The sequence below is a fragment of the Agelaius tricolor genome, unplaced genomic scaffold, assembly GCF_023055355.1.
Source record: "Agelaius tricolor isolate 1412-34295 unplaced genomic scaffold, bAgeTri1.0.p SCAF_54, whole genome shotgun sequence".
Classification (NCBI taxonomy): Eukaryota; Metazoa; Chordata; class Aves; order Passeriformes; family Icteridae; genus Agelaius; species Agelaius tricolor.
The window spans coordinates 1,449,565-1,475,454 of record NW_027269314.1 but is presented as its reverse complement, the minus strand read 5'-3'; the positions used below and the strand labels follow the sequence as shown (position 1 = coordinate 1,475,454).

General features: G+C 52.7%; 1 protein-coding gene across 3 annotated transcripts in view; it reads left to right on the top strand.

Moving 5' to 3' along the window:
- EXOC6B (exocyst complex component 6B) overlaps nt 1-25,890 on the top strand; it is a 312,471-nt gene that overhangs the window by 243,041 nt on the left and 43,540 nt on the right. For all 3 annotated transcript variants that reach the window (XR_011684023.1, XM_071455767.1, XM_071455766.1), the window contains one exon: nt 200-273. Coding sequence is in view for 2 of the 3 variants with exons in the window: in XM_071455767.1 (XP_071311868.1) it covers nt 200-273 (74 nt within the window). In the remaining variant the exon portion in view is untranslated. The remainder of the gene's footprint in view (nt 1-199; nt 274-25,890) is intronic.

Genomic DNA, 25,890 nt, shown 5'->3' with positions numbered 1-25,890 from the left:
CAGGACGGTGGAATTAATGGTGTTTTGATGACACGAATTTTGAAGGGCGAACAAAGACGCTGAAGGGAGGGAGACATGACTCCTTAGAAGCGCGGTCCTCCTCTCCCCCAGCCTCTCTTGTCTTCCCTGTCATCCGTCTGCCAATCTCCCTGTCCATGGTTAGTTAAAGGCGCTTTTTATCCTCTTTTCTTTCCCACAGAGTTTGCCAGATCCGGCCCAGTGCCTGGGTTCCAAGGGGACACGCTGCAGTTGGCCTTCATCGACTTGAGACAAGTAAGTCTTTGTGTTTTTGTTTTTTGTTTTGCTTTTAAGATGTGTGACTGAAGACCATCAGGTCTTAAGGGAAGGGAGAGGAGGGGAAACGGCGTCAGTGATTTACGCCAGAGACCTATATTTCCCCCCTCCTCCTCCTCCTCTCGTCGCTCGAAGCCACCTCCTCGCCGAGCGCTCCTGGAGATGGTGGAGGTGAAAAGGGCTGGTGGAAGGGGGCGAGGAAGAAAGCCAGGCCTGACCCTGGCCAACGGGGCCATTGTGCTGCCCTTGGCTCCTGCCGCCGCGGCGCGGAGGGACCGCGGCCGGTGCCGAGCAGGTGCTGGGAACAGAGAGAGCAGTGATGCAGAGCCCGCCCGCCTCGGGGACCTTTGTTCCCAGAGAATGCCCACGGAGGCGTTTGTGAGGGCGGAGGAATTTGCATTCCCCTGTGTCCGTGCCCGTCTGTGTCCCCTCTCTGTGTCCCCTCTCTGTGTCCCTCGGCCACCCCCCCGTCCCGGTCCCCTCTTCCGCAGATGCTCCCCAGCCAGCAATGACAAAAGTGGCTCTTGGGGAAGATGGTTGGGGAAGGCTCCACCCATCGGTGGCCACCTCTGGAGGGGGCCCCGTTGGAGCCAAGTTGACCATAGCAGGTACTGAGGCCTTTGTGGGGCTTGGCAGCCAATTTTGGGAAAAGGGCCATTCTGGGGAGTCATTTGTTTGGGGGAGAAATGGGCATTATTGATACACTAGGCCGGGGGGAAAAGTGAGGTGGTCCTGTCATCTCTTGGCACTGAAGATGGATGGGTTGGAGGGAAAGTCTGAATGAAGTAAGACTCAATGACTGATGCTTCTCTCCTATTAAAACAATCTTTTTTTGTCTGTTAAACCCCCCTGGCTTTGTCCCTGCTGCCATCATGATGCAGTGCCTCTTGTTCGCGGGGTTGACGTAGTTTGCATTCTGAAAACTTTCGGGTGCCGAGGGTATTTCTTAAATCTGCATAATCCCTTGTATCGATGATCTTGCCCCTGCCTCTGATTCGTGCTGGAGCTGCTTTCAACCCGCCAGGGTTTGAGAACTCCTCAGAATCCAATTGATGTGCAGGGAGCCATCTGTCATCCCACGACACTTGTGTTAACTTTAATAACATCAGGACGCCACTTTTCGGGCCCAGGCCCGCCAGGAACTGAAAAATTTGTTTGCAAAAACGGTCCCAGCAGCTCCATGGGAGAGGTGTGCGTTATCACCAGGCTGTGTTGACACTTTTATCTTCATTAGCTCCTTGGCGCTTTATTGGCTGCGGCCCTCGACGCGCCCGCAGCCTCCTGGGTGTGAGGGAATGTGGAGGCCCTGGGCCTTTTCCAAGCACCAGGCTTGGAAATGAGCGTGGGGGTTTTGGAGAGGGAACCTGGGGCTCTTGTAAGAGTGAAACGCCTGGAAATGTCTCAGTGAGGTCGAGCCAGTGAAGCGTTTGTGTGGTTCATGAGCGCAAAACGCAGCCAAAGGGACCCAGCTGGCGTGAGGAGGAGGAGGAGGAGCAGGAGCCTCCTCAGTCCTTCCTCCTCTATCCAATGGGTGTCCTTGGACACGGAGGTTTTGTCTTTGTTCCAGGCGTTTTGTTCTTGCATTTAAGAACATTGTTCTTGCTCCCAGGTTTTGTTCTTGCATTTAAAAGCAGCAGCACCTCTGAATCTCAAGGCCGGGTTGGACAAGGAGCAGATCGAAGGACCCTGGGACGATGGGAGCGTCCCTGCCCATGGCAGGGGTGGCATTGGGTGGGCTTTGAGATCCCTTCCCACCCAAACTGTCCCAGGATTTTGTGATCAAGCAAGGAGGAGAAAGGGGAGATACAGGATGGGAAGTCCTGGATCTCCTGGGTAATGGATGATGATTGATGAGGGGAAAATCAAGGTGTTGTACAGAGATAATGGGGAAGAGCTGACCCATCCCTGACTTACCCAGTAGCATGGAAAGGTGAGGCAGTTCCCCCTCCCTGGTCCTGTCCATGACCTGATCTGGTGGCACGTGGGAATGTGTCACCAGACCCCATCCAAGCAAGGTTCTCTGTGGCCACCAGACCCCCTCTGAACACTCCCAGCAGTTCTTGTTGGACTGCAGCTCCAGCTGGGAGCAGGGAGAGGTGGGAAGGTCATGAATGAAGGTCTTTGATTGTTCTTCGACTTGTCTTGACATTTCTCTTGTTGGACTTGGCATTCTTTCTCTTTTAAGCCATGAAATTAAACTGAAGCAGGGTAGATTAAGTGGGATTTTTGGAAGGAATTGCTCTCTGTGAGGGTGGGGAAGAACTGGGATGGAGCCCAAGGCCTCCCAGAGCAGCTGTGGCTGCCCCTGATCCCTGGAAGTGTCCCAGGCCAGGTTGGACATTGAGGCTGGGATAGTGGAAAGTGTCCCTATCCATGGGAGGGGATGAAATGGGATGAGATTTAAGGTCCCTTCCAGCTCAAACCATTCCATGGTTCTGTGAAATATCACATCAGTGTTGGTTCAAATGGAATGACCCAGCTGGGTTGGAAGGAGGGAGGAGAAATGACTGGGCAAAAATTCACCAAAGTAGGGAAATTAAAGAGATTTCCCTTCCCAACATATTTCAGTAGGAGCTGTTGCAGAACATTTGTAAATCCGAGAAAATTTTCGCTGTAATGGGGGATGATTATGGGAGTGACCAAAATTAATAAAAATATGAAGTGATAGGAAAATGTGCTGACTTGGTCTGTGCCTTGGTGCAGATCCTTGTAGTGGGAAATAAACCCTAAAAAGATGTCACTGTTTAAAGGCATCAGAGTCTGTCCTTGTTCAGAGCAGCAGACTCAAGTTTTGTACATCAAAATCCTGGTTTTCCCCTTGTGCCCAATGAAATCAGGAGTAATTCCATCCTTGTCTGGAAAAGAGGAAGAGTTGAGCCCAGGCAATCAAAATCACTATTTTGAGCAGGCAGAAATGTAAAATGGGGCTTGATTTCCTATTCTGGGACAATTCTAAATCCATAAATACCCTTAATGAAGTCATAAAGGAAACCCACTCCCATCTCAATTCCTTCTGCAGGAGTGAGACTCAAATATTTCAGGTTTTACAAGGAAGGAATATTTGCTTTTCCCCCTTCCAGTTAAACGCTCTTGCACGCTCGGTGCTGTATTTTAGAAATCTGAAATAAATTTAGTCCCATTTAGTCCCTTGCTGAAATTTGAATTAAGGAACTCCTGGATCTTCACCAAACACCCCTGAATGTCCAAATACCACTGGGGATATCCAGGTGCTCTCAGGTCATTCCCAAGCCTGCACGTGGAATCATTCCCTGTTTTCCCCACAGCTGGAAGGGTTTTAATTTTTGGTTTTCACGGGTTTGTTGTGAGGACGTTGGTGCAAGGGGAGGGTTTTGTGCTGGTCTCTGAGGTCCCTGCAGTCCCTGGCCACGCTGATCTCTCCTAGAAGCCAGATCAGCACTCGTGGCCGCCTTCCAAGAAAAATCTGCATCCAGCCCTTGAGGAATTTCACTCTGGGCTCCAGGGAGGGAATGCACTCAGTGATGAGAGCTCCCTCCTCCCAGCCTCTCCTTCTGCCCAGTGAGTTACAAATCCTGAGCGCTGAGTTTCCTCTGCAAGTGCCAGCCTGAGCTCTGAGGGATGTCTGGACCAAGGCAGGTGGGAGCCCACCTGGGCTGAGGCACCTGGGTGTCCAAGGGATGGGGACAGGGAGGTTCCACTCTTTTCCCCCAGATTTTTCTGCTTTTCTTGATGCAAACTTGGTGGGTTTGAGTTTCAGCATCAGCTCCTCAAACCCCATCAGTGTGGGGTTAAGACAGGCAAGGTCAGGCTTAGGTGGGATCTTGGCAAGGAATTCCTGGCTGGGCTGGAATTCCCGGATTTGCTGGGGCTGCCCCTGGATCCCTGGCAGTGCCCAAGGCCAGGCTGGACATTGGGGCTTGGATCCACCTGGGACAGTGGGAGGTGTCCCTGCCCATGGATGGGGTGGGATGGGATTTAAGATCCAACCCAGACCATTCCATGGTTCAGCTGGGAGTGGGAACCTCCCAAGGAATGGGATGAATTTAAGATCCCATCCAACACAACCCATTCCATGACTCTGCTACTGCTTGTAAATTGGGAAGTGCTTTGCTTGTGTGTTTTCCCTGTTGGGATCCAGCTGTGGTTACTGTGGGATCCTGCTGGACCCCAGCCAGCTGGGAGTGGGAAGTCTCCCTCCAATGTGTTCATTTTTCTCTTATTAACCCTGATAGAGACACTTAATAAAGGAATGATCCCCTCAGGAACACAATTCCCTTCCATCCCTGCTCTGTGATGGAATCATGGAATGGTTTGGGTGGGAAGAGACCTTAAATCCCATCCCATTCCACCTCCCACTGTCCCAGGGTGCTCCAAGCCCCAGTGTCCAACCTGGCCTGGGACACTTCCAGGGATCCAGGGGCATCCCTAACCTCTCCCAGGTTTCCTCTCTCTCCTGCCCTGTGTGCAGTCCCCAGATGTTCCTGTTTTCTCCAGCCCTGCACCTTTTTATCTAAAAATAAGAACCAAACAGAGGAGCAAAGCTGCAGCGTGAGCTCATCCCTGAGCCTGACATTCCAGCAGCCTGGATTCCTGGGCTCTGTGCCTGGATTTAAGGAACCACCTGCTCCCTTGGAGGGAGCAGCCAGTGTGGGGTCACTCCGGGAGCTCCAGTGGTGCTGGAATGGTGGGCATCCAGCCTGGCTCCTTATCAAATACCAGCTGATAAATCAGGTGTTGGGAACCCCCTCTGTCTGGGTTGTTGGCTGCTCTAGGGGCACTGGGGGGCCTGGAATTATGTCCTTGTGGCACAAGGAACAGCTCCCCCGGGAATGGGCACATTCCCGAGGCTGATGGAGCTCCAGGAGTGCTGGGACAACGCTCCCAGGGGTGCCCAGGGTGGGATTTTGGGGTGTCCCAGGCAAGGGAAGGAGTTGGACTCAATTTTGGGGATCTCTTTCCACCCAGCGCCTCCCATGAGATGTATCCCTGTCTCCTACTGCTTCCATGTGCTCCAGGATTCCATGCCCAGGTGGTGGCTGAGGAAAAGCCCTTGGGAATTTGGGCTGAAGGTCCCCTTGGTGTGACACTGGTGGCTCTGGCCACCTCTCAGCTTTGTCATTTTGGTGGTGGGAAGGTGGGAGCCAGTCCCTCCAATCCGTCCATGGCAGCATCCAGGACTGATGCTGGGTGGTTTCTGATGCCCTGAAGGTTCATTCCCACCAGGCAGGGAGCTCTGGGTTGTTTTTTTAACTTGTTTTTACATTTCACAGCTAAATGCGTCTCCCCAGCCCTGCAAAGTCAGGAGATGTTTGGGGAGCAGAGCGAAAACAAGACTTTGGGTGAGCCCAGAGCCATCCTGCTCAGCAAACTGGTTTGGCTGATCCTTCCCAGCTGGTTTTGCTGGGGGATGGAGCAGGAGCTGAGAAGCACACGGAGGGGATGATCAATTAGCCCAGCTCTCCCGCCGAGGTGTCTCCTCCCGCATGTCCCTGCTTGTGTCTCCAGGCTTTCTGCTGGGAGAGCAGCTCCCACGGCTTTGTTGCCACGTTAGTCACTGGATGCAGGAGGGCAGGGATGAAAAGGTGACTCACGAGGGGTTTTCAGCTCGTTTCAGTCGCTGCTTTTCATCTCCAAATTGTTCCCTTGGCTCCAGCCCCCTTCCCCCACTGCCTTGCCCAGCCTCAGAGCTCGGGTTCTGAGCTGGACTCTGAATTCCAGGTCTTGGAATTCTCTCGCTCTGCTCCGGCCAAAGAGGGGTCTGAGCGCTGGGTCTTGTCCAGGTTTGCTGTGGCTGCCCCTGGATCCCTGGAAGTGTCCCAGGCCAGGCTGGACACTGAGGCTTGGATCCCCCTGGGACAGTGGGAGGTGTCCCTGCCCATCCCAGAGGGTTGGGACTGGATGATTTCCATGGTTCCCAACCCAGCCCATTCCATGGTTCCATGATTTTGAGAAGCCAGGTTGTACTTTTGGGTTTCTGCTCCCCTTCACTGTTTAGGGCCCTTTGCAGGGGACTTTTTTTGCCACGGAAAGACAGCATTGGAATTTTGCATCTTTTGAAATCTATAATCAGCACAGAATCACTTCAGGTTGGGAAGCACCTCCCAGATCATCAACCAACCATCAACCTCTGCCGTTCTCCCTGTTTTCCTGCATCCTTCACTCCTGTGGATCCTGTCCTTGCTTAACAACCCTTGAATTCTTTCACCACTTTTTCTGTGGCCTCTGTCCTGTCCAGCCTGGTGATCCAAACCCCTTTTCCAGCTCTGGATCCCTGCCTGCAGCTCCCAAACGTGCCAAGGGAAATGCTGAATTCCAGAATTCCGTGAATCTTTCCTGGCAAACACACCTGGAGCACTCAGGAAACAGAGGTGTGAAGACACAGGTTCCACTGTCAGCCCTAATTCCTCATTTCCCAGCAAGGAGAGAGAGGTTGGAGCTGGTTGGATCATTACCCTTAAATCCAGGATTTTGCTGTTCAGATCCTATCTCCAGGCTCTTAATTACCTCAGTGGCTCCTCTCCAAGCTCCTTACACCGACTGATATCTCCTGGATCATTTATCCAGCATTATTAATCACCTTCATTAAGGTGGTGCCCACAGGCCATCGAAAAGCGCCCGTTTTGCTGCTTCTTGTGCAAACACGAAGCCCTGAAGAGTCTGAGGAGACAATGGAGAGCAGCAAGGGCAGGTGCCTGACTTCCAGCTGAGCCAATTACTGCTAATTAAAGGATATTTTGTTTCCTAACACCCCTGAGTGTGATGGAGGCTTCTCTAGGCATCCATCACCACATCAGCTTCCCAGAAGTTGTTATTATTGTTATAATTATTAATATTTTCACCTCCATCCTCTGTCCCACCTCTCTACTTCCAGAAACCCAAATTATCTTGGCTTTCCTGAATGCCAGGTTGCCTGGAGGAGCCAAAGCTGCAGTTAATTCCTGGTGGACCTCAGGGGTGGCTGAGTGTCCTCTCCAAGGTCACTGGCAGGAGGATGTCAATAATTTCACTAAGACAAAGAAACCACTTGAACCTTGGATTTCTCTCTCCAGAGATGCCTGGATTTGTGTTCTCAATCCATAATTGGAATTAATTTACCTTTGGAAATCTGTGAAGTTACGGATTTATTGAGTTAAAGGGCTGGACAATCCTTTCCAGGAAGAAATCTTCCCCAATACCCAACCTGGACCTCCCGTGGCACAACTTGAAGCCGTTTCCTCTTTTCCTTTTGCTTTTCACTTGGGAGAAGGAACCATTCCCCATTAAAGTATTGTCTCCATCCATCCCACTCCCACCCCATGGCTCCCTAAAAACACTTGGGAGGGGTGAAGAAACAGAAAGAAGAAGGAGGAAAACCATAATTATCAAACCCAAACCTGCAGGTGTTCAATGAGGGGCCCTTTTTGGCTTTATTTCCTGCTCCCAAAATCACCTGATCCCTGTGCATGGGTGTTCTTGTGTGACCCCCAGGTAGTGACACCAAAATGAGAGGTTTTCCCTGGAAAACCAACTGGACCTGGGTCAAAACCTGTCCCAGGGCAGCTGGGAGACACCTAAGAAGTAGCAAGAGATGTTTGGGGAGCTCTTTGGGGCCTCCTGAAGTTCAGGCTGAGCCCCAGCCTGTGGCCCTGCTCTTCCAGGTGTCCCACACCTCTGGCGCTGCTCGCCCTTCCCGGAATTCCCATTGGGAACGCTGCTCCGCGTTGGAGACCCATCAGAGATGATCTGTAAATCCATTTTTCCTGCCCCCAGCGTGGATCCATGTGCCCAGCCATGGGCTGTTGGGCAGGCACTGCCCGGGGAGCCGGCAGGGATCCCTCGGGCTGCGGCCAGCCCGGCGCTCCAGGAAGAACATTCCAGAGCCTTGGCCAAACCACTCTGTTCCTTCCTTGTCAGGCTCAGGGCACTATTTTTTTTTTTTTTTTTTTTCCTCAGTGCCCGAATCCCAACAGTGTTGGAGAAGGGCACTTGGAGTGGTTTATTTGTTTTTAAATCAGTGTTAACTGCCTGACTCACAAAGGGAAGGATCCTCCAAAGTTTGGGCTGGAAATCCAAGCTGCCTCTCACTGTGCTCTGCGGAAAAGGGATGGGAAGAGGCCAGGAAACACAAAAGCAGGAACTCAGAGCAGATTTAGAGTCTTAATTCTGATTTCTCCTGCCTTGATGGGTTTAAACTGGTCTTGGTGTTGCTTTAAACCCAGCCTTTTGTGGTTCAATCCCATTAAAATCGCACGGATCCCTCTCCCCTTCGGCTGCTCAGGCTCCAGAGCCATCACTCTCCATCCAGGAGGGATGCAGTGGCCTGGGGAGGACTTAAAAGTGCCTGGATGTTCCCCAGAGCCTCCAAACAAAAAAAAAACCAAAAAAACCCAGAGTGCAAACACGTCCTGTTAGCACTTCTGGGCGGCGGGGAGCGCTGCCGGGGTTTCTGGGCGCTGGGAATTGTGGAGCCTGTCGACACTAGGCCCTCTGGAACAATAAAAGCAAACAAACAATCAAATCCTCTGTCACTGGGAGTCCCTCAGACAAAGGGAATAAAGGGAGGAAACGAGGAGCTAGAGAGCGAGGAGAGGGGTTTGGGACCTCCTGGTTGGGTGTGGGATTCCTTGGGATGCCGTGTGGGCAGGGCACGGGGCGGGTGTGGGTGTCGGGGCAGGAGGTGCTGAGGTGGGAGGGACCCTTCCCACATTGATCACGGAATCAGGGAATGGTTTGGGTTGGAAGGGACCCCAAAGATCCTCTCATTCCAACCCCCAGCCATGGGCAGGGACACCTTCCACCATCCCAACCTGGCCTTGGACACTTCCAGGGATAGGGAGTGACTCCAGCCTGGTCTGGTGGAATTTTATGGCAGAACAAGGAGCCACTCCCAGGACTCCATGGAGAACTTCATCCCCAGGGACCTTGCACTGGGCCAGGAACGTGTTTCCATTGGGTTTTATTCCTCCAAGACTCAGCTGGAGCCTCTGGCTCCTCCTGAGCACTCTCTGGCTGCCCCCAGCCCACCCTCCCTGGAGCGGGGCCGTGCTGTGGGAACCAGGATCTCCTTCCTGAGATTCCTTCCCTGTAACTGCAGTCTCTCATCCAGCCAGGAAAACAGACACCACCGGGAGTTGCAGAGGGCCCACATTCCCTTCATCCCACAGACTGAGGTGGGACTGACAGGAACAGAGGGGACCAGAGGTGGGTGCCCTTCACCTCCACACCCCCGGCTGGGAAACCAAACCCGCTCCAGTGATCCGGGAGCTGCCGCTCCTGGGGGATGAGGAGGAGCTGTCCATAAAGAGGCTTTTATGGAGCTGCCTTTCACTGATCCAACCTTCACCTGGTGCCGTGTGAGGTTCCCCCCGTGGGAGGGGAACAGGAGCTTCTGTTGCTGCCGTGGTGGGGCAGCGTTCCCGGGTTTCCCTGGAATGGGATCCCCCAGCCGGATCGCGGTGGGTGGCCGGGGAAGTTGTGCGGAGCTCTCGTGCCTTTGAAGCCGTAGGGAAACTTTATCCCAGTGCATCCCTGTCATTCTTCTCCTTGTGACCTCTCGAGGGCAGCTGGATCATTTCAGAGCAGGGAAACTTTAGCTCCTGGAAAACCTTGGGGTGCTCTGCCAGCCAAGGAGTCAGCTTGCTGGGATAACACCATGGGATGAGGGACAGGACCACTGGGGCTCTTCCCACCGAGGTGACTTTGATTGCGAGGCCTGGGGCCCCCGTGTCCCTCAGGAATGAGGGATTAATTCCCTCCCAGACACGCAGTCCCAGAGCAATCTGTTCTCTGAGTCTCCCATTGATTTTTTTCCCGTTGGATTTGAGGAGTGCAAATATTGAGCGGCATTTACGGAGCGCTGGACACGTGGATTAGGAGGGAAATCGATGAGATAAGGTCAGTGAGGAAGGACAGGGGAGTGATGGGGACGAGGCAGAGGAGAGGGAGACCAACCTCTTTGTGCCTCCAGGGGTGGAGAGAAACTGTGGGAATGATGGTGTGGAGCTGTGGGAGAATCCATCGGAGAGCAGACCACTTGGAATAGGTTAAGAATTGGGATTAAGGTGATTTTAATGTCGTATTCCAGCCCAGAATTCCCGGGTCACTCGAGGTGAAAGTGCTGCACATCCCACCCTTGCCAGATGTCATTTCACTGATGGGTTGACAGCAAGGTGGCACTGTATAGCCAGGAACATCACGCCGGGATCCATTCCAACCTTCCCGTTGGACTCACGGAATCACAGGATGGTTTTTCAATTAATTAGCTCCCCTCCATCCTGGGATAAAAATGGACATTTCCATTCCTGGAGGTTCTGCCGACTCCAGGGCGTGTGGGCTTGGATTAGCCACCGTTAAATGCATAAATGGGTTATTTTTAGGCTGGGTCTGCTAGGAGAGTTTCAAGGTTGGTCTGGTGAGAGTGGGAAGTTCTGCGCTCTGGCTCCAAATCCATTCCAGTGCTTAAGTGCAGATTTCCTGTAGAATTCCTATAGGAGAAAGGGTTGTCAAGCACTGGAACAAAACTCCCAAGGGCGGTGAGTGGAGTCCCCATCCGTGGGTGGATTTCAAAGCCCTGTGGATGTGGCACTTGGGGACACGGCCAGTGGTGGCCTTGGCAGTGCTGGGGAGGAGTTGGACTCGATCTTGGAGGGCTTTTCCAGCCCAGGTGATCCCGTGATTGCCCAGGTGTGTCAATGCTGCTGTCGGAGACGCCCGGCGGTGTCCCAGCTGTCCACGAAGGATGAGTAGATGGGACACAGGGTTTGCAGGGATTTGTGTCCCGCTGGAGCAGCAGCTGGCAGATGCTTTTTGGTGCCTGAAATGGCGCCAGCCCCGTTGGCCGGAGGAGCAGAGCTGCTGGCTGTGAGTGACGGGTGGGTAATCGGATGTGTGTCCACATCTGTCTGTCCTGACGGCAGAGCGGAGCTGTGAGGTCACAGCGCTGCTCCCAGGGGAGGGACAGCAGCTGAGGAGGGGTTTGTGCTCCAGCTGTGCTGAGCCAGCCTCACTTCCCAGCTTTTAATGCGCTTCTGCCATTTCAGGGAGTTGGGGTTTGGGAATTTGGTCTCCAAAAGGCCGTTCCTGTGGGGCAGAGAGAGGACATGGGCAGGTGGAGGTTGGGATCTGCTCCCTGGTGGGACAGGACAAGAGGAAACGGCCTCAGGGTGTCCCAGGGACCTGAATGTCCCATTCCAGTTGGATTTTAGGGAGAATTTCTTAAGGGGAAGGTTTTCCAGCCCTGGCACAGGGGTGGAGTCCCCATCCCTGGAGGGATTTCAAAGATCTGTGGATGTGGCACTCAGGGACATGGGGCAGTGGTGGCCTTGGCAGAGCTGAGTGCCCGTGATCTGAGAGGACTTTTCCAGCCTCAGTAATTCCATGGTTCTGTGATTCTTCACACCCAAAATGAACCAACCAGGAATGTCCTGGACTGAGCTTCTGTCCTTCAGGTTGACTTTGTGTCCTGCCCTTTGATAAACCCAACACTTCATCCTGGAAATGGAACAAATTCACCAAAGCATCACAGATTTAACAAGATCAGAAAGATTTTTTTTTTTAACAAGACTGGAAATCCTGAGTGCCATTTGGACTAAATATTGGCACAAGTACCCTCATTATTCCCTGTTTTTCTGCATATCCTGAACAGCTCCATGGTGGGATCAGCCGAGCATCAAGAGGGCTCCACGTGCTGGATGCACAGGGAGCGGGAGAGCAATTAGCCTAATGGGCTTTAATTGCAGAATCATGGAATCATTTAGGTCGGAAAAGACCTCTGGGATCATCGGGCCCAGCCTTTAATTGGTGCAGATGGAGGTGGTCTGACCACCAGGGCAGGGAGGGGGCCTTGGCTGCTGTGGGGATTGGGGTGAAGGTGTGACACTGAGCAGAGGGAGGACACATTCCTTGGGACTCCAGGACTGTCCAGGCAATGTGGAAGGAGAGGGGATCAGGAAGGGGCTGCAGCCCCAGGAGCAGCTGAGGAAGGGATAGGATTTGGGGAAGGAATTCCTGTCTGGGTTGGAATTCCCAGATTTGCTGTGGCTGCCCCTGGATCCCTGGAAGTGTCCAAGGCCGGGTTGGACTTTGAGTCTTGGAGCCACCTGGCACTGTGGGAGTTGTCACTGCCCATGGAATGGGGTGGGAATGAGGTGATTTCAAGGTCTCTGCCAGCCCAAACCATTCCATGATTCCATAATTCAACCATTCCCTCATTAATCCCATCCCAGAGAGGAGAAGCTCCCAGCCTTTCCCTTCTCCAGAGCAGTTGTGACTCCGACTCTTTGCAGAGCACTGCGATGAACTTTTCATTGGATTAAGAATTTTCTTGCTTTGAAGCCAAACAGGTCCCAAAAATGCTGCAGTTTGGGGTGCCTGGGAAAAGCAGCACAGGGCATGGATTTGGTGCAGGAATGACAGGGAGATCCTGATGTTTATTCCCTGATTCCCATCCGTGTCCGAGGGAGGAGGGCTTAGAGGAGACATTGGAGCTGTTTTGGCTGAGGTTTGAAAATGCTGCTGTGAGAATTCAGTCCCAGCGCTGAGAGCTGTGCACCAGCTCTGACTTACAAAAAACAAATAAATACTGGAATAGTTGGTGTTAACTGGCCCATAAAAAAAATAAATAAATACTGGAACAGTTGGTGTTAAATGGCCCAACTTCCTTGACCCAGCTCATGTTTTCTGGATAATCCGCAGGGATGGCAGCGGTTGGGTCCTGTGAGTCACCCCAAGCCTTCCTCTTGCTTGAGCAAACCCTGACTTCCCTAAATAGGATAATTCAGCTCCCTGGCTCCCTTCGTGTCTTTTCTGATTAATTGGTCAAAATTTGGGCTTGGTTTGGCCAGACAGAGCTTTTGTTTGTGGTGCTTAATCGGGGTTTCTGTGTTTTGGGGTGAGAGCTCTTGTGAGCAGTGCTTTAATTCCTGTGATTTTCGTTTGGGGTTTTTTGTTTGGGATCTTCCCACGAATCCAGGCCAGGTTGGATGAACTTGGAGCAGCCTGGTTGAGTGGAAGGGTCCCTGCCCTTGGTCTTTTCCAGCTCAATCCTTTCTGTGATCCACAGAGTGCTGCGTGCTGGGCTGGGGTGGGGCTGGGAGTTCCAGGCGTTGGAAATTCCGGTTGCCGCAGATACGTGAATTTTATTCAAAGCCCTTGTGTGTGTTTTCAGCACGGGCTGGAGCCTGATGTGCTGAACACCATGAAACAAAGTCTGGCTTTTGTCTCGCGTGGTGTCAGACAGACAGACAGACAGACAGGGCAGGAGCTGTAGGTGTGACCGAGGCTGTTGGCATCTCCCCATCCTCCTGTTCGCAGCCTCGGTGGAAGAGCAAACACTCCCTCGATCTAATCTCGTTAAATGTTCCCGGCTGTAATCCCTTAATTTGGCTGCTGACATGAGGGCTGCTGATGGGGAAACGAGGCGGGGATGGGCACTGACAGCCACGGGAGATTGGGATCTTTTGTTGCACGGATCAAGAGAACCTGAGAGCTCCGAGCCCTGCCGGGTTGTGCCCGTGACCAGAAATAGTCCCCACAAATGAGTCACGGCTCCAAACCTCACAGGGAACAGAAACCTTGCTGCAAATGCCTCGGTTTGTTCCCATCCTGAGCTGCTATCAGCCTCTGGGGGATCCAAGGCCTCTCCAGGGAGAGCTCCCTGCAGCCCTTCAGTGCCCAGAGGGAATGGAAGGGAAAGAGGGAGAGAAGCTTCCCACACAGGCAGGACACAAGGGAAGTGTTCTAAAGGAAAAGAGGAGAGGTTTAGGTGGGATTTTGGCAAGGAATTCCTGGGTGGGAGGGTGGGGAGAGGCTGGGCTGGAATTCCCAGATTTGCTGTGGCTGTCCCTGGATCCCTGGCAGTGCCCAAGGCCAGGTTGGACATTGGGGCTTGGATCCACCGGGGACAGTGGGAGGTGTCCCTGCCCATGGCAGGGGTGGCACTGGATCATCTTTAAAGTCCCTTCCAACCCAAACCATTCCATGACCTTGAATATCTTTCCCAACCTAAACGATTCTGCGATCCTCCGTGCTGTAAAGAAACCAAAAAATGTCTTTTCTCCCTTTAATTTGCTGCGACTTGGAAGCCAAGTGGACAAAGTCTGTTCTTGCTCTGCTCCTCTTAATGCTTAAAACCTGGAGGGGGGAGGGAATCCTGCCTGGAATGCAGCCCCTGTGCGGGATTGCTTTTCCAAAGTGTTTGAAAACAATCACTTCTGCAGGAGCGGGGGCTCGCTTGAACAGCCAGTTCTGTCCTGGAGACGAACATTCCGGGATGCCAGAGGAAAACAGCGAGGCTGGAATTCGCCTCGTGTTTGAGGTTAGCTCCAGAGGAGTTTGCAGCCGGGGTGGTTTTATATAGCAGCCCTCGGTGGAAACAGTTTGTCTGTCATATTTTTAGGTTCAGGGATTTCTTGGAGGTCACCCCGAGTTCAGGCTCCTTTCCCTCCTGCCCCGGTGGAGGTGGGAATTCGTGTTCGGAGTGGCCGGGGTGCACAGCTGCTGTCACACCCCGTCCCTCTGGCTGGCCATGGCAGCAGGTTCATCGCATGAGCGTGCACAGCTCCTGCCCCAGTCTGGGGAAAATCCTGCTTCTGTTTGATCCCTGTGGAACTCAGAATCCCAAATTGGTTTGGGATGGAAAGAACCTTGAATTCCATCCCGCCCCCTGCCAAGGGCAGCGACACCTCCCGCTATCCCAGGTTGCTCCAAGCCCCATCCAGCCTGGCCTCGGACACTTCCAGAGGTGAGGAGTTCACAACCTCTCTGCCAGGACCTCAGCACCCTCACAGGGAGGAATTCCTTCCCAAAATCCCATCTAACCCTGCCCTCTGTCTGTTTAAAGCCATAATTTAGGCCATTTAATTATCCCTCTGCCTTTCAGCCACTCGAAACTCCTTCCAAAGGGCCCTTAATAGAAAGCAGAGGAGCCTCCAGCACAAATTTCTCTCCAGTAGCACATTTTTCCTATAGATTATCCTCTAATTTTCATGGAGGGGAATGTTCTGCTGCTGTAAGGAGAGAGCAGAGCCCGTGTGGGGCTGCGTGCATAAAAACGTATGGAGTTACCAGCTTTTCCAAGAGGAAAAGGTGATGTCATGGGCTGTGGAAAGAATATTTTTTTATATTTTTTATATTCCTGCTCTCCTCTGATCACGCTTAGGATATAAATAGTGGGGAAAGGCACAAGGCAGTGAAATGAAACCCACCCTGGGAAGGCTCCCCGGAGCTCCGTGCTGGGGTCGGGCAGGGCTGGATCCATCCAGGGGTGTTTTCCAGCACATTAACGGCAGCGTGTGGAGCCATCTGTCACGGCTTGGAGGTGGCCAAGCCAGTCAGCAGCTCGTTAGGCAGGGCCAGGAGTAAAAAATAGCCCAGAAAATCAAGATATAATGGGAGAAGGGGAGACTGGAGGAAGCGGAGTCCGTGCAGTGCTGTAATTTACTCCCTCATTTGCCGCTGCTCCCACTGGGAGAGCTGGGAATGTTGCCCTGGAGAAGGGAAGGCTCCAGGCAGAGCTCAGAGCCCCTGGCAGGGCCTGCAGGGGCTCCAGGAGAGCTGCAGAGGGGCTGGGGACAAGGCCTGCAGGGACAGGAGCCAGGGAATGGCTCCCACTGGGAAAGGGGAGATTGGGCTGGGATCTTGGCAAGGAATTCCTGCCTGGGCTGGAATTCCCAGAGCAGCTGGGGCTGCCCCTGGATCCCTGGCAGTGCCCAAGGCCAGGCTGGACATTGGGGCTTGGATGCACCTGGGATAGTGGGAGGTGTTCCTGCTTGTGGGATCAGGATGATCTTGAGGGTCCCTCCATCCCAAACCATTCCGTTATTCCATGATTTATGGATTTTTTTTTTTTCTGGTTTGCTCAAGCACCAGCTCTGTATCTCCCAAGGCTGAATTGCATCCTTGCCTGGAGAAGTGAAATGGGCAAAAAATGAGAGGTGAAAATGTGAACTGGGGATAGTTTGGTTGAATTCCCTCATTTCTCCTGTGGGATTTGCTGCATTCCAGCCCCCCGGGCTTTGCTCCAAGGGAATCCTCACGTTCTAAACGCGTTTGACTCCAGTTATTGATTGGCATGAGTTGGATTTGCTTTGTTTTTCACTGGGCATCCCAGATCCCAACCCAAGCTGGGCTTTGGGAACGGGACAGTTCAGTCAGGGAATCTTTCCATGAATTTTGAAGCTGTGGAGCCAATCCAGCCATTGCAGGATTTTGGGGAATAAAGTCAATTATTGCTCACCCTGAAGCTGCAGATCTCATCCCCAAGTGAGACGTGGACAAGAAAGGGAAGGAATTCCCTCAGGGGTTTTGCTGCCTGACACTTCAGGGGGAGAGCAGAGGGATTTCTCCTGGGGTTTCTCCTGCCCCATGGAATTTGGGAGTTCCCTCCCATCCCACCCACATCTCAGGGTGACAGGATTCATGCTCCAGGTCTGATTGGAGCAGGGTGGGGAGTTTGGGCAGGAATTGAGCCTGGAATGGCAGTTTTGGGATTGCTGACAGTCCTGAAGGATGGGAGCCAAGTGTTGGTGTGCAGAATGTGCCAGGAGTGGGAACCATGTGGATCCAGGGCTGGGAAGCTCCTTTGGATTCCCTGTGGGATCTGTTGGCTGAGTTTACATCATTTGGGGTGGTTTTCCCTTAAACAAACCTTTTAATTCTCCTTTAATCAGACTCTGAGACCCCCTCCAGGCTGGGAAGGGGCAGCAGGGACCCCAGCAGGGCAGTTCCAGGCCGGAGCAGGATTCCCTTTGGGCTGATTCCTGTGGAACACGTGGAATGCAGGTTCCTTCAGGAATTCCCTCAGGAATATATCCGGGAAGGTTTTCCCAGCTCCACGTCCTGGGGAAGGCTGGAAGTGGTGGCAGTGAGCACCAACAATGGTGCACTTTGATCTTGGCTTGGAAATGGGGACCTGGAATGGAAAATCCAGGTGGGAATTTTCCAAATGGGGCCAGCAACAGCTTTTTTTGAGGTTTTGGGCAGGATCTGGCCCTTGATATTCATTAAATTCGTGGTGGTTTATGTTTAGCTGCATTTAACTTCTACTCTAGTTGGGAATGCCGGGATATTTTCCCAATTCCAGGCAGATTCCAATACCTTTGAGCAAGCAGACTCATCTCTCTCTGTTCATACTTGCCCTCGTTTTGTCTTTTTTATCACATTCTGTCCCCAAACCTCTCCTTTCCTTACTCATCCCTGCCTCATTCCATCCCATTTGCAATCCCTGGAGTTCCTTGAGAAGCAGGAAGGAAACAGATCCAAGATTCAGTGAGATTCTTAGGGTGGGATAGCTGAAGTAACTCCGATTTCTTTGGGAAAATAAATATTCCAGAAGATGCCCATGAAGAGTATTGGCCACAGAGGGCCCTTGGACCTCTCTCCTGAGCAGGACTCAAGACCAAGACAGACCAGGTTCCTCAGGACCTTTTCCAGACACTCCCCAACCTCTGGGAATCGTTTCCCACCTTTTTTTTTCCCCACTGGGAAATGATGTTTTTTCCTTCATTTTTTCACTGATCACTTTGAGAAGGTTCTGGGCCTTTTCTTTGCTCTGGAGCTGCCTTTAGGTTAGAAGGTCCCAAAAATCAACCACAGAAACTTCAGCTTTTAGTTTGGCACCATCGTGGTCCTGAAAATGTAATTTTTTAATTATTAGATTGTAACTTTTAATTTTTTTTTTTTTTTTAATGAGAATGTTCCACCTGCCCAGATTGTCACAGGACCATGGAATGGGTTGGGTTGGAAAAGATCCTCAAGCTCAGCCCCAAGCCTCTGCCATGATGGGCAGGGTCACCTCCCTGTATGCCAGGTTGCTCCAGGGATGGGATCCGTCTGCTCCTGAGGATCATTTTGAAGATTTGTGTTGGCTTTGGGTTGAAAAGGTTTGGGAAAAACCTGTCTGGTTGGCCAAGCTTTCCCACTATCCCAGGTTGCTCCAGGGATGGGATCCATCTGCTCCTGAGGGTCAGTTTGAAGGTTTGTGTTGGCATTGGGTTGAAAAGGTTTGGGAGAACATTCCAACCCTGCTGGTTGGCCAGACTTTTCCTTCTCATCCCAAGGAAATGTCTCAGGATGAGCTTCCACCTGGAATCCTGAAAAGATCCATCGCCGGTGCTCCTGATAATTAATTCTGGAAAGCAGAGGCTGCTCCTCTCCTGATATCCCCTTGCTCCCATCCCTCAGGGGTTCCCAAATCTCTGACCCCAGCCGTGGCAGCGCCGCCGGGCTGGAATGTGACCCGTGGAGCAGGAAAGTCCCAGGCGTGTTCCAGTCCCCGGAGCAGAGCCCGGCCCAGCGCTCTGCCAAAGCCACTAATGGGATCCAGGCTCCTGGGATCGGCACGGAGCTGGCGGGAATGATGCTCCACGCTTGGCCACAATCCCCGTGCCTCAGTTTCCTCCTCTTCTCCATGAAAACTGTGGATATTTGCGGATGTGGAGAGGGAGCCAAACAGTAATTTGGGGGGAGAAAAAGGTGGTTTTTTTCTTTTTAATGAGTGAAACTTCTCCTAGCGAGCTCCTGTGAGACTGGAAACTCCTCTTCTAAAACATCCTTGGAAATTCGGGATGGAAAAGGGTGATTTTGGCTGCCGATGGCCGGCAACCCCTGAAGTGTGGTGGGTGGTTTGCACGGAGCAGCAGAGCCGGGATTATTGCTCCTGTCAGGCTGGGATAAATGGAAAACACACGGATGGATGGAGGCTGGAGCTGGAGCTGACAACGAGCTGAGTGATCGGCCCCAAAACCGGCACAGAGCTCGTTAGGGCCGTCGCTTTTATTTGGGTTTTTATTCCCAGATTTTCCACTGTCTTTTCGGGAAGCTGTTTGCGGCTGCCACGGCAGCTGAGGAGCTCTTCAGAAACGTGGCCAAACACTCCAGCAAAACCAGCTCTGACTCCTCAGAATTCCTGGGAGCTCCGTGCCCGGATGTCACAGGCGGGAGCAGCTCTAATAACCTACAAATGAGATTTGGGTTTTTAAGTAGATTACGCTGAAGGGATTTTTTTTCCCTCCCAATTTTTTTGGTTTGGTTTTTTTTTTTTTTTTTTTTTTTTTGGTAAACGATAGGGTTGCAATCGGATCTCTTGATGAAATCAGCTTTTTGGGGGGTGGGGAAGGATTGGATGCAGCAGCCTGGCTCCAGCACAGGAGCTTAAATCTGTCTTCCATCAAAAAAGCTGGAAATCGCTCTGTGTGTGATGGCATTTGGATTTCATGGACATGAGTCCATCCCATGGGAGTGCTGCTGCTTCTGGAGAGGCTCCTGTGGAACTCTGAGCCCCAGATGACCCTTGGGAAGGAATTCCTGGCTGGAAGGGTGGCCAGGCCCTGGCACAGGGTGCCCAGAGAAGCACCTGTGGTTGCCCCTGGATCTCTGGAATTGTCCCAAATTCCAGCGGTGCTGCAGGCGCAACCCTGGCAAAGGGCAGGAACGTAGTGCAAAAGCTTCCAGTCTGATATTCCAGGGTTTTGGAGCCCCTCTGCTCTGGAGCCAGGCTGGCAGAGCTGGGAATGTTCCCCTGGAGAAGGGAAAATTCCAGGGAATCCTCAGAGTGCCTGCAGGGGCTCCAGGAGAGCTGCAGAGGGGCTGGGGACAAGGCCTGCAGGGACAGGAGCCAGGGAATGGCTCCCACTGGGAAAGGGGAGATTGGGCTGGGATCTTGGCAAGGAATTCCTGCCTGGGCTGGAATTCCCAGATTTGCTGGGGCTGCCCCTGGATCCCTGGCAGTGCCCAAGGCCAGGCTGGACACTGGAGCTTGGATCCCTCTGGGACAGTGGGAAAGGTGTCCCTGCCCATGAATGGGATGGGAGTGAAGGAAACAAATAATTTTTAAGATCCCTTCCTTCCCAAACCATTCTTTGATTCCCTGATTCTGTGACTCCTGGGAGCTGAGCTTTGGAGCAGGACTGGGCAGCTGGAGATGGGAAAGCTGGATCAGAGGCTGAGGCTCCCAGAGCCCTCCCAGCACCACCCCATGCCCACTGCACACAAGATGAAGATGTCACCCCCTTGGCTTGGGAGGAATCCCAGCCATCCCAGGAGCGTGGTGTTTTCCCAAGGAAAGGGCAGCACCACCTGGCTGCCTTCCAGAGAAACCAACACGCTTGGGAATGCCGCGCTGAAAACACGGGAGAAACGCCGGAAGGGTTGGAGGGTTTGTTTTGGAGATAACATCTCCCACCCCGCATCCTCCAGCTCTCTTCACCTCTGGCTGGGGCACTGAGGAGCTCTCCTGTGCTTCCCAAATTTCCCTGTGATGCCACATTCATCCTGCCTGGGCTGGAGCCTCTGTCAACATGTTTGGGTCACTTTGGCCATTTTTATAGTGACCTCATCAAGTTTGTCAATATTAAACCATGTTTTCCTGTCGCCTTTCAAGGTGTGGACAGCATCTTGAGAGACACAACCTCAGGAGCAGTTTCCTCCTGCCAAAATTGGTCCTGAAGCCTAAATTTCCTTTTATGACATCTTAAATTAGGCTGGGACTAAATTAAACCCCAGCTCATTTAGCTGACCTTTAAAGCTGTGAGTTTTGTCTTAAAAGTGAGTGAATTAAAGTGGCTTTGTGTCACTCTTGGGATTTTGGTGACCTCAGTGGCCTTGTTCTCCTCTGGCTTCCACGCCCTGAGTCAGGGAAGTGTTTTCTAAGGGATGGATCCTTAGCCTGGAGGAGAGATCCAGGGAGATCACAACAAGGCTGGAGAAGAACTTTTCCAAGGAGAAGCAGGAATGGCTTTAAGGTGAAAGGGTGGAGATTTAGACTGAGGGAATTCCTGGCTGGGAGGGTGGGCAGGGGCTGGGCTGGAATTCCCAGATTTGCTGGGGCTGCCCCTGGATCCCTGGCAGTGTCCCAGGCCAGGTTGGACACTGGGGCTTGGAGCACCCTGGGACAGTGGGAGGTGTCCCTGCCCGTGGGATGAGGTAGGTCAAGGTGATCTTCCAGGTCCCTTCAAAACCAACCCATTCCATGATTCCCTGATAATGTCAGCGGTTGGAGCTGCTTCCTGTCGGTTTTTCTGTGTAACTGCTGGAAAAAAGAGTTTAAAAAGGAGTGCTAAGACAAAGAAAGTGAATTTCCAGAGGAACCCCTTGGCCTCGGACTTTTGGGACCCTCGCAGGTTCTCAACCAACACCTCGGAGCTCGCCCACGTCTCTGCAGGGATCAAACACGTTCACCTTGTCCAGAATAATCCGGTTTTGCCGTGGAATGGCGCTCCCAGGGGATCCAAGCCCCATGCCATCAATTCCACTGCAGCGAGGACGGTTTTCCTCGACACCTCATCAGGCGATATTTCCTCGCTGCCGCTCCGGCTCCCGACCATCATCCCGGAGTTGTGGGATTTCTCCGGAGCGCGGTGCCGGTGGAGCCGAGGCGACTGTGGTTTGGTTGTAGCTTTGGGCTAAACTAAGCCAGATGTTGTGGCCCTTTATTTTTTTTTTTTTTTTTTTTCCCCCTTCTCTCCCCGTCGCTCCGTGCGCATTCCTTTCATTGCTGGAGCTTTTCGGGGAATCTCTCGCTCCTGCGGGGAATCCTGGCCGGTGTTAATCCGTTACTTCTGGGCATTCCAGGAGAATGGAAATCCAGCTGTGGTTCGCAGCAAATGGCAACGCTGGGTTTGGGGTGAAGAGCTGGGAGAGCCACGGCCACCCCAGGTCAGGCAGCAAGGCCGAGGAGCAGAAGAAACGATGGAGGAACCTCCTTCAACCTCATTTCTAGGAGTTCTACCAGCGGTGCTTGGGAGAGGGAAGGAAGGGAATTTCCACAGATAATTCTGGGAGTTGGGAAGCTCCAGGGCTGGATGGTATTGGGCAAGTTTTGTCCTTGATTTTTGTGGAGCTGTTGCAGGGCGTGTCCTACCTTGTGGGATTTGAGGCTTTATTTGAGTTCATCCGTTGATTTTTGGTTCAGATTTAAAAAAAAAAAAAAAAAGCCTCAAAAAACTCCACAGCCACATAAATTGATAGGGAAATACCACAAGGAGGCCAGTTTTGCCAACCAGTACATTTGAATTTCATGATAACTCTAAAATTGGGAAGAAACCTTTTCACCTGTGAGCAGAGAGCTGCGAGTTTCAACCCTGCTCCAAACCCACCAGAATTGCCCAAGAAAATTCCTTAAGAAATTCCTGGTTTTCTTTCAGAGAAAATCCAAAGCATGGAGTGGTTCTTTCTTATTGGTCCTATATTTTTTATTATTGTTGTTGGGTTTATGGTTATTAATATAATTATTATTATTACAACAGCATATTTCAGTTTTTGAGCTTGAGTCTCAGCACTGTAGCCTGAGCCTCGTGGCCTCTGAATTTTTTTGGAAAAGCAATGAGTTAAAAATCTCTGCCTTTCCAGACGCCCTCGTTTTGTCTCAGGGCTGCAATTCTCAGGAGTTGGTGTTAATTGCTGAATAATCTCCGTGACATTGATGATGAGTGACAACGCAATTACGCTGCTGGAGCTGCTCTGCTGAGGAATTTGGCTGCAGAAGTTGCCTGTGGTTCCCACAGGTGAAACCCTTACCTCATTTCACCAGAATTTGGTTGTCTGGTGAAGGTTAAGCCAAGAAGGAGAAGGTGAACAATCGGTTCTGCTCGGAGCAAAACAAGGGGATGAAGCAAAGCTGGGATTTGTGGAATGTCGGTCGTGTCCTTCCCGTGGTCCAGCCCAGCACCAGCATTGAACAGAATCCTAAAAAATCTGGGGTGGAAGGGACCCTAAAGCCCATCCAGTGCCACCCATCCATGGACAGGGACACCTCCCACTATCCCAGGTGGATCCAAGCCCCAATGTCCAACCTGGCCTTGGGCACTGCCAGGGATCCAGGGGCAGCCCCAGCTGCTCTGGGAATTCCAGCCCAGGCAGGAATTCCTTGCCAAGATCCCAGGCCAATCTCCCCTTTCCCAGTGGGAGCCATTCCCTGGCTCCTGTCCCTGCAGGCCTTGTCCCCAGCCCCTCTGCAGCTCTCCTGGAGCCCCTGCAGGCCCTGCCAGGGGCTCTGAGCTCTGCCTGGAGCCTTCCCTTCTCCAGGGCAACATTCCCAGCTCTGCCAGCCTGGCTCCAGAGCAGAGGGGCTCCAGCCCTGCAGCAGCTCCGGGGCCTCCTCTGGGCTCTCTCCAGCAGCTCCACGTCCTCCTGCTGTTGGCCCCAGGGCTGGGACATCCTTGGTTTGAATCAAATTTACAAAGAAGCAGCACCCAGCAATTCCAGCCCCAAGATCCCTACCCCAGTCTGTGTCTGTGTGTCTGTGGTAGAACGGTGACCTCAGTTCCTTGTTTTAAAACCCCCCAGATCCATTTTTGCGTGCAAAGCCAACCTGTTCTCCGTGTTTTAAACCACTTTTCAAGGTGGATTTGTGACAATTGGTCACAACTGGAGCTGCCTGGTTGGCCATGGGGTGATGGAAGTGCTCCATCAGACAAGTTCACAGCCAGGATTTACTCCCCTGCAGTAAAATCCTAAGGACCACTAAGCTGGGTTTAAACACCGAGGAGATCTATGGGCCTTGTCCTCTGGTGAGATGAGAGTTACTCCCAGTGATAAACTTTGCCCGGTCAGGCGCTGCATTTGTGACGTGTTTAGGAGTGTTTCTCTCCCAGCTTTCACTCAGGAGTGTCTCAGATCATTAAAAACACAAATTAAACTTCCAGGCAGCCCTGCCTGGGCAGGAGGGGAAGCTTTGTGCTGGTTTTACAGCCTGGCAGCTCGCAAGTTGATGGTGTTTTAGAGCTCCTCCATCTCAATTCCCACCACCCCAGCTGGCACTCTGCTCCGTGCCTCACAGATTGGAGGTTTAAACAGGATTTATAAGCAGGACGTGGAGCAAATGGGGGATTCTTTTCACCTGAAGTGATGGCAGAGGCCTCTCCCAGCTCCTAGGCTGGGTTTCAAGCTGGGGCAGCCCTCGCCCAACTCAGATGTTGGATTTCGGGCCTGGGCTGAGGTGTGAGGCCAGGCTTTGTTGGCAGGCTGGAGCTGTAACCTGATTAATCTGAGCAGGTAGAGAGGAACACGATCCATCAGCAGCACCGCCGGCAGCGCGGCCAGGCCGGCAGGGAATTTTTCATCAGGGCCCCTCCGAGAGGAGGTGTACGTTACCGAGGGGGAAGAAAGGAGAGAACCCAAGCCAGGCTTCCATCCGCGGGGATATTGCCTAACCCACGAGGAATCCTTTCATCAATAAATTACCAGAAGAATGGGAAAGTTTCGAAAGATCCGCCTGTTAACGCGCTCTCGCCCGGCAAATTTAGGGAACGTTCGGTTTTGGCGCGGGCTGCCCCGCAGGAGCGCGGAGGTGAGAACAGGCAGGGCCAGGAAGGTGAGACCCCGCCGCGTGCGGAGCATCCGTCAGCAGCAGCGCAGAGCCGGGCAGGAGGAGGAGGAGAACGCGCCGTGACCGCTAAGCCGGGATTGAATGACGGCAGGAAAAACCCAGCAGGCGCCTTTTGTTCCCCCACCTGGCCGCCGGCCACGCCGCGGATCCTCCCTTGGAAGGGTGGCCGTGGCAGGGCTGACATCGGGGCGGCTCCGTGACAGCTCCCGCCCGGCGCCCGCGGGGATCCCCAGCCCCGAGCCAGCCCCGGGGTTATCCCTCAGGAGTGACCCCAGCACGTTCCGAGGTGGCAGGGGGTGAAATGCCGGTCTCAGGTCGGGTTTAAATGCTCGCCTCGGGTTTAAAAATGCTCCTGGCTTCAGTTTCTCCTGGGGTCTGTGTGACAGTGAAGAATAAAAGAGGTTTTAGCGCCTGTCCAGGAAGGTGTCGGGGCACTCTGTGGGTGCACTGAGCGAGAGCTGCCATTCCTGGAGGGATTTTCTCCAATCCCAGGGCAGCAAAGTGGCTCCAGCAGTGCACCCCCACGTCCCTGTCCCTCATCCCGCGCTCCCTCGCTTGTGTCAACTGGCACAGGCGCAAGAACTAAGTCAGAACAGAAAGCAGAAGAATTCCGGTCCCTGATCGAACTCCCGCGGTGTTTACGGGGTGGAAACTTCCCCAGAAATGCAGATTTCCAAAGGCCTCTTGCTGTCGACGTGTTTTTGTTGCTGGTTTTTCAGGAATTCTGCACCACGAGTCGCCTGCTGCTGCTGACAATTGGGCAAATGGTTTTAGTGGCAATGAAAGGGGTCGTTTGTGAGGGGTGATGAGCAGGGAGCAAACCAGAGCTGGGATTTACAATCTGCTTGCTCCCATCCTGCCCTAATTTCCTCTTGTTTACTGCGTGCAAAGAGTTCTCCAAGTCCAACCTCAAGCATGCTGGCTTTTCCAGCAGGCTGCACCAGCACGGGCAGCCTCGGCTCTTGAGTTTTGGGTGCCTTGTGTTCATGGAATCACAAAGTCATGGAATCACAGCCTGGTTTGGGTTGGAAGGGACCTCAAAATTAACTGATTCCATGGGCAGAGCCAGCTGCCTCACACTGGATGGTAAATGGGAGCTGGACCCTGTTGGATCCCACTTTCCACCTCTTCATGAACTTCCACGCTGTTTTCCTCCAGCTATGCAATCTGTGCCCAGCAAAGCCTCTCCAGGGACAGTCATTCCATAGCCAGAGTCATTCCATGGTAGAAGCTGGAGAAAATCCCCCCACAAAGCAAATTTCCTGTGGCCCACCAACCCGAAGCTCACAAACCCTGAGTTTCCCTACATCCCAGCT